The following is a 7,837-nucleotide window of genomic DNA, read 5'->3' as shown; positions in this document are numbered from 1 at the left end:
GTAAAAGAAAATTAATATAAAAAAAGACAACAAAAAAATAAAATCATAAAAAAAATATAAAAAAGAAATGATTATATTAAGAAATAGAAATGTCATAAATAAAAAATAGAGGTGTCATAAAAAAAAGTAAGGGTGCCATTAATCTTTCCTTTGTATTAATCATTAAATTTGTGAACGAAAGATAATATTTAATTAAAAAAGTAATTGTTTTTTATCTTATCCAACACGCATCATGCCTACACACATAATTTAAAATCAAAACCTCATTATACCACCATCGTCTCCGGTCTATAAACCACCACCGCCATCGGTATCTCCGTTGAATCACCACCGTTGCTATGGCTTCAGTTACTAACGAACACAACTATGATCGTCTGAAGGAAGTGAAACAATTCGATGAATCAAAAATCGGAGTGAAAGGATTGTTAGATTCCGGCGCAACCACCATCCCTCGCTTCTTCCACCAACCACCGGAGAATCTCCCAGGGCCAAAACCTAAAAACCGACCGCGATTAACCGTGCCAGTCATCGACTTATCTGGTCAAAGGTCAAGCGTGGTTGAAGAAATCCGACGGTCGTCTTCCACACTGGGGTTTTTCCAGATCGTGAATCACAGCATCCCAACAACATTAATCGATTCAGCCATTAATGCTATGAAGAAGTTTTATGAGCAATCGACAGAGTATAAGATGCAATTCTATCACAGAGAAGCAGGGAAAGGAGCAGCATATTCTACCAATTTTGATTTGTATCAATCAAAAGCTGCCAGTTGGAGGGACTCCCTTCAGGTTAGATTCTAACAGTTATCAATGAAACAGTACTTGGTCCCATTTCTAGTTGCAAAATGCTTTTAAGCACAAAAAAGGCAATAATGATTCACCTTGCCCTATCTATTGATGTATGTATATATAGAAATATCTCACATTTGTTATAATTGAATGATTCCTATTTTTTTATTAACTTGAATATCCAAACTGTTATGCAAGCCGACTGATCTTAAGGCGACCACCTGCTTTGTAGATAGCCCGGAATCACCACCATTTGAACCTCCGTGGCCACAAGGGGATTTTTATTCCTCCTTGGATTTGAACCTGAGACTTCCTGGTATTTTTGACCTTTAAAGTCAAGCTTAAACCAATCAGACACCACCTTGTGGTTAATCTATGAAAAAAAAGTAAAAAAAATCGATGATTCTTTCACTCCCTGTATATGTGGAAACTTTCTTTTATTTTAGAAAGGCTCTTTTAAAGAGTGATATGATGTTATCTCACATGGTAAGAGAGTTGGGGTCTTCCACCTCTAGGGACTCGACACTTTTCACATGGTATCAGAGTCAGGGTCTTCTACATCTAGGAACTCGACACTCTTGGGACACCTTCACCTTCTAGCCTTCAGTGGAGGTGGCATATTAGGGTCTTGCATCGTCTAGACTCGGTCCCTTTACTCCCTATATATGTTACATTGTTAAAAGTTTCCCGTATCTCTTTGTGTATATATGGTAGAATCTCTTTTCTTTTCTAAATGGCTCTTTTGGAGAGTAATATGAAAAGGTGCCATAGTTCGTTAAAATGCACGGTTTTGAATTAACTTATAAATATCTATCTCCCAACTTTTACAATTGAACATTTATGGATGTGAAGGTGCGGATGGCACCCATGGAGCCGGCATGGAACGCGGTGCCTGAGATGTGCAGGGAGGCACTGGTGGATTGGGACAAGGCGGTCGTGGGGCTAGGAGAAGAGCTTATGTCGATTTTATGTGAGGGATTGGGTGTGAAAAATGATAAGTTGAAAGAGTTGTCGTGTTTGGAGGCAAGGGTAAGTGTATCCCATTACTATCCTCAGTGCCCACAGCCAGACCTGACAGTCGGCCTGACCACCCACACCGATCCAGGGGTGCTGACGGTGCTGGTGCAGAACGAGGTCGGTGGGTTGTTGCAGGTCAAATGTGGTGAAGACTGGGCTGATGTTGAAGCAGTTCCTGGTGCCATTATTATCAACATAGGTGATCTCCTTCAGGTACTTCTTCAATACTATTTATGACTATACGAGTCTCCTAAATGAGTCATATATTTAGATGAATTAAGTTGAATGGGAATAATCAAATGAGAACTCTGTATAATTTCATATTATTTGTGAGGTATTGATCAACATATATTTGTTTTATACCGTGAAACTCTTTTATGTGTATTATTTTTTTTACAAACACGCATAGAAGTATCACATTATGAGACAAACATATGTTGATCAATCCCTTAAATCTTAGAAGTTGTTTGGTTGGTTTTCCATTAAATCCTGTATATGGATAAAGATATATTTGTGTGCATTAACGTGTCTATATAGATTGAGAAAGTTTTTGTTTTGGGAGGGTTTTTTCATGGATGAAATAAACATGTTCTTTAACTGGAGGGGCGGGTTTGGAAGAAACTTGACTTTCTGCATAAAGCTCCCCAAAAAGTGTAAGGGGCCGTTTACCAAACAGTCATTTATAGCTAACTGAATAAGTGTAAGGGGCCGTTTACCAAACGCTTACCTGGGTAAAAGCTTACCAAGTCACATTACCTTACTGAATGAATATGGCAAGGACTAAGAATCTTACCCGGTAAGAGCGAGGCAAGAACAAGTGTCTTACCCGGTAAGTGGGGTGATAACTCTTACCATAGTAAGCGTCTACCGAGTAAATTGTTGCATACAATGCCATTTTTGTGAACCAAAATCTTATGCGATAAGTGAATGACAGTATTAAATTTCACTGGTAAGCGTTTACTGATTCAGTGTTTGGTTAACGGCCCCTAAATCTCATTAAGTTGCTGACAAACAAGCTCTCTAAGTCTTGTATGAATAAAGTTAACTGTGTGGATTAATCTGTTTGTATGGATTGGGAAGGTTTTTTCATAGATGGAAAAAGCTTGTTTTTTAATTGAGAGGGACAAGTTTGGAAAAAACTTAGCTTTCATCTATGAAAAGACCCTCCCAATCAAATTAATCCATACAAACATCTTTATCTATACAAGACTTAAAGAGGAATCCAACCAAACAACTCCTTAGTCTTAGATGAAAAAAATCATATGAAATAACACATGATGTACTGCTTCTGATGGTTTGTAACTTTTTTTGTGGTTCCAAGATGATTTAACTCCCTTAAGTTGAAATCCTAACCCTAAATGACTGAGATATTATTCGATTCTATAGATGATGTCTAACGACGAATACAAAAGCGTGATGCATAGAGTGTTGGCAAACCCTGTTGAAGGTGCACGTGTCTCTATTGCCGTCTTTTTCAATCCAAGCATCCGAGAAAATCTATATGGACCATTCCCAGAGCTGATAACTGCCGAGAAACCAGCAGTTTACCGGGAATTCACATATGAAGAATACATTACCAGGTTTTTCAAGAAGGAGCTTGACGGGAAGACATTAACCAATTTCTACAGAATTGATAACACGAAGGCCTGATCTTGTATGATTATTTGTATGTACAATATTATGAACCGTATGTGGTTCATGTCAAATCGCATAGAATAAAACATTGATACAATACTTACAGAAACCTGTATTTATCCATGTTTACAATTGAAACGAAAATTTGAAGTTGTGCTTGCCTGTGGTGACATGAAGCATTGCTGAACCAAATTACCTTGATCGATTGTTGTAATCAAGAGGTGGAGTTATTGAAAGCTTTTGGGCGTTTATGATCGCATTTCAAGCATACCATGTTTCTTTTGAAGTTTATGTAGTTGCATCTGCCAAATGAGCGACGTTAAATGAAGTTAGCGTAAGCTAAGGGGGCACGAAACCAACCAGTTTCAGAACTTAAGTCCGGTTTACAATCTTTGTCGAAAAAATCCAGATTACAAATCCAAGAAAACTTGGGCCTCGTTGCCACCCATCATTCTTTGGAAATTTCTTGTAGGAAACTTGAGTTTTAACGAAGTGGGTGAGAATGGAAACGATCATTTTGTGGATTTATAGTTGATCGAAGATAAACCCAGCTAGAAACAGTCATCATACTCGTAAATCGTAAAATGGACTCTTGTAAATGGGAATTTGGAAGAGAAAAAGAACTCACGAGTCGCACTCCCATTCCCCAGGGTTAAGCTGCCTCTTCGGTGGGTTCGTATGGCACTGCAAACATCTTGTGTTCTTGGCAAAATTTAGAAAATGGCATCTGTCATAATTCAAAGGGTTAATTAATGTAAAGAATACCAACCAAGTTCACAATTTATAACTATTAGTTACAAGACATTTATAGACCAAGCCTTGTTTGTTAGCAGCTTGATGAGTTTAATGGGACTCGCAGCTTATGCAGTCAGCTATATATGACTGTTTGGTAATGGCTTAATGATATTGAAAGTGGTTATTCAGTAAACTTCTAGAGGGAAGCTTTATGCAGAAAGCCAAGTTTTTTCCAAACCTGTCCCTCCCAATTAAAAAACATGCTCATTCCGTCTATGAAAAAACCCTCCCAAACAAAACCTTTCCAACTATACATACAAATTAATGCACATTGACATCTTTATCCATACAGGACTTGATGGAAAACCAACCAAACAGCCCCTAAGCTCTGTTTCATGAAAAGCGAATACAAACAAAAAAGACTTTGGCAAACGAGGCCACGATGAAATGATGTTTAGCATACCTTATACATAGCCAATCTCCCTTCTTCAACTGGCTAAACTCCCGACTGTTCCATGATCCCTGATGTCTTTCATGGAATAATAGGCTATTACAGACCTTACACTTGACGTTTCTGGCAAAATTCAAGAACTTGCATCTGCAAAATTGAAGTTCATCGAAGATATTTGGAACTAATTAACACGGGTATAAGGTTATCAAACATTATATTAAATGCATCAAAGTTATCACTCTGGATTACTTGGGACAATTCCAGTCGCTTTGGGTTGTAGAAACGATCGATATGTGTTCTTGTTGTTGAGTTGGACTTCTATGGACAGATGGAACCCGTTTTGAATTATCATAATCGAGTTCATCCTTGCTAAATTTCACCATATCTTTAATTAAACTTCTTATTGCTTCCTCCAGCCTTTTGTTTAAGAATGGCTCACTAACATCTGAGCTAGTAATATGATTAAGGCCGTACGTGAGTACAAGACGCATGACATCCACAGTGCGGCCACCTTCATCTTCGCGTGCCTTCACATGTGCCCTCTCACAGTTTCCCCTCAAAATGCAGGAGCTGCAAACCTGCTAAATGATTCATTATTCAATAGAAATATGCTAATTTCTTGTATTTATGGTACAAGAAAACAACCCCTAGACCCATTCCCAAGCGGGGTTTTTGGCAAATTAAACACAGATTTTCATCAAACATAAAAAAGGAAATTTGTTACATACATTTCCTTCATCGATAGACATGTGCGCCCTTAGCCGTTTCCCTGAGTTCACAACTTTCCTGTCCATGCTTGGACAGCCAGATCCTGCAACTGTCTGTATATCTCTATTCTTAAGGTGGCTGCACAAAAAGCCACAATGTCAATAAATAGATAACTTAAAAGGGAAATTGTCCAAAATAGCCAATCTGACCGCCCTCTTCACTTTGTAGCCACCTTTTCAACTTATTGACAGAAATAACAAAGATTACGCAACTTTGGTAACCTACTTTTTTCAATAAAATATTCAGGAAAAGTAGACAAGTTGCATAAGTGCTACTTGCTTAATGTCTATGTGAACAATCTATGTGGCACACACACCTCAAGTAGCACTTACACAACTCTACTTTTTCTGAATATTATATTGAAAAAAGTGGGTTATGCAAGTTCCGTAAGTGTTACTTGCGTAATCTCGGCCTTTTCTGTCAATAAGTTGAAAAGGTGGCTATAAAGTGAAGAGGGGTGTCAAAGGCTATTTGATTGCAAGCCTAGAGCTTTCAAGATTCTATTGTGAATTTAAAACAAGCATGGACTAATGTTTAGGTGTTACAAAGTTTGTTGTAGAAGGAAACCTTATCGGAAATAGGATTGACTACGGATTCAATCTATAACACATGGTTTCATAATGATAAAACCACATGATTTTCCCAATCTAAATCACATTGTACCTATGGTATAGAGGAAGAGGAAAAAACCGAATATTTCACATAGTGCTTTTAATCAATCTAATTTATTTCGTACCCTTCGCTCGATGTGAAAATGGGTTCAGTTCTAAAGGATCAAACCTATGGGACTTATGGAATAATATAAAAAAGAGAGGGAAAAATATTCATATTAAATAAAAATCAATAAAATAAGTAAATAAAAATGAAGTAGAAGAACTCATACTCCAAAGGAACAAATTCAAACTTGAAAAGGATCTTTCTGATTCTCGAAGGTTTGACATTGCTTCACACCCAAAAAAAGGGAGCTACGTCTGAGTTAAACTTGGAGATGGAAGTCTTCTTTCATTTTTTATCATAGATATAGATAGTGATAATTACTAATAAGAATTTGTTTCCTTTTACAAACTTGATGTCGATAAATCCGTGGCTCTATTGTCGAGAACTACTGAAGCTGTTTTTCCTAAAACTCGAGCAGTTTCTTAAAAACTCTCTTCAGATATGAAATTTATTCCCAATAAGGCGGCTCGGTAATAGATCGCTTCTTCCAAAGCCAATCATTTAATTTTCCCAAGTTCAATGTTAGTGAGATCAGTAACATTTTTATGTATCGATGCAATAGCAAGATACTATTTGTAACAAGTAGTTTTTTTGGTTGGATAATTGGTCTCCAAAGGATTCAGATCCTTCGACATTGTGGTTGAGCATCAACCCGTTAGAAATTCGAGGTCAAAAGCTAGCTCTTCTTTGTAATGGTTGAGTAATTAAAACAGGTGTTAATTGTAGTTTATATTGCATCATAGATTTGGCAATGATTTGCACTTGAAATGGAGAAATTTCACATGGTATTATTGTCGAACAGGTGGAGTGCATTCACATAGTATATTATCAAACGGGTGGTGTGCTTCAAAAGCCTCATAGATCCAAAGTACACAAAACCCGCAAATACCTCATGAGACCAGGCCGATCACGCGCAAAATTGAGACAAGCGGTCCGAATTTGATTACAACCCTTCCCATCAATCAACCCTCCACTTCGAAATGGATTCCCAACACCATCAAAGTATCCATTTTTCATCAACTTCTCCATCAACCCAACCCATTCCGGCCACTCTTGCTCATTCTGAATACTCGATGATCCAGAGTCAACTGGTTCTGCGGTTTTGGGAGCCTGTTGTGTTGAAATGCTAACTGGGTTTGATGATTGAAGGTCTTCAAATTCATCCAAGATGAAATTTATCGCGGGATTCGAGATTAGGGTTTTGTTGCGGGTATGAAGATAGGAAATTGATATCACTGATTTGGGTAATGATTTTAGGGTTTGGGAAAGATTCTGAAACATTATTTTTACTAGCGATTGAGCAATTTTGGCTTGGCGGGAACATTAGGGCCTATTTTGATCATTTGTTCATGTTTTTTTCAAAACTAGTGCTTGTTGTCTAAAAAATATCGTTTAGTAATTAGTAGAGAAGAAAATGGAATTTTTTTTTTCAGTTTATTTTAAAATTTTGGAATTTGTAGGTAATAAAAAATGTAAAATCAACTATTAAGGGTATTTACGTAATATACTTAGATATATTTTGATTTTAAGTTTTTGTTTTATTATTTGTTTCTATTGATATTATAATACGAATTTATATGGTTTTCAGAAAAAGATAATGTTTTTATTTTTTAATAAAATATAAATTTAAAAATATAATTAAAAAATTGTCATTACTCAATTTAATATCATTTATATTTTATTATGATTGCTAAACGAAAAAAGAACACTACAATTTAAATAAACT

At 36.6% G+C, this 7,837-nt stretch overlaps 2 protein-coding genes across 3 annotated transcripts; one reads left to right on the top strand and one right to left on the bottom strand.

The window, feature by feature from the left end:
- Positions 1 to 229: 229 nt before the first annotated feature.
- Positions 230 to 3,698, top strand: LOC112523212 (1-aminocyclopropane-1-carboxylate oxidase homolog 3-like). Its single transcript, XM_025132727.1, has 3 exons — positions 230 to 788; positions 1,641 to 2,018; positions 3,192 to 3,698. The coding sequence occupies exons 1-3, from the start codon at positions 339 to 341 to the stop codon at positions 3,453 to 3,455; spliced, it is 1,092 nt and encodes a 363-aa protein (XP_024988495.1). The 5' UTR covers positions 230 to 338; the 3' UTR covers positions 3,456 to 3,698.
- LOC112523211 (zinc finger protein VAR3, chloroplastic-like) lies at positions 3,579 to 7,423 on the bottom strand. 2 transcript variants are annotated; one of them, XM_025132725.1, is made up of 6 exons: positions 7,001 to 7,423; positions 5,355 to 5,472; positions 4,876 to 5,207; positions 4,639 to 4,773; positions 4,069 to 4,167; positions 3,579 to 3,742 (listed from the first exon to the last, which is right to left on the bottom strand). In XM_025132725.1, the coding sequence occupies exons 1-6, from the start codon at positions 7,390 to 7,392 to the stop codon at positions 3,655 to 3,657; spliced, it is 1,164 nt and encodes a 387-aa protein (XP_024988493.1). In that variant the 5' UTR covers positions 7,393 to 7,423; the 3' UTR covers positions 3,579 to 3,654. The 2 variants fall into 2 exon arrangements, with proteins under 2 accessions (XP_024988493.1, XP_024988494.1); XM_025132726.1 differs by having other exon boundaries at positions 4,876 to 5,204.
- Positions 7,424 to 7,837: the final 414 nt, after the last annotated feature.

This window comes from Cynara cardunculus, assembly GCF_001531365.2.
Source record: "Cynara cardunculus var. scolymus isolate 2C chromosome LG 12, CcrdV1, whole genome shotgun sequence".
Classification (NCBI taxonomy): Eukaryota; Viridiplantae; Streptophyta; class Magnoliopsida; order Asterales; family Asteraceae; genus Cynara; species Cynara cardunculus.
Note: the sequence above shows the minus strand (reverse complement) of the source record. Positions and strands in the feature narration are given on the sequence as shown.

What these genes read in the sequence shown, in the direction of transcription:
- LOC112523212 (XM_025132727.1), top strand. Translation starts at nt 339, where the DNA reads ATGGCTTCAGTTACTAACGAACACAACTATGATCGTCTGAAGGAAGTG. An exon ending in GTTGGAGGGACTCCCTTCAG is followed by an intron (nt 789 to 1,640) that starts GTTAGATTCTAA and finishes ATGGATGTGAAG; the next exon opens with GTGCGGATGGCACCCATGGA. An exon ending in ACATAGGTGATCTCCTTCAG is followed by an intron (nt 2,019 to 3,191) that starts GTACTTCTTCAA and finishes TCGATTCTATAG; the next exon opens with ATGATGTCTAACGACGAATA.
- LOC112523211 (XM_025132725.1), bottom strand. Translation starts at nt 7,392, where the DNA reads ATGTTTCAGAATCTTTCCCAAACCCTAAAATCATTACCCAAATCAGTG. An exon ending in AGCGACTGGAATTGTCCCAA is followed by an intron (nt 4,774 to 4,875) that starts GTAATCCAGAGT and finishes TCAATTTTGCAG; the next exon opens with ATGCAAGTTCTTGAATTTTG. An exon ending in GGAGATTGGCTATGTATAAG is followed by an intron (nt 4,168 to 4,638) that starts GTATGCTAAACA and finishes GAATTATGACAG; the next exon opens with ATGCCATTTTCTAAATTTTG.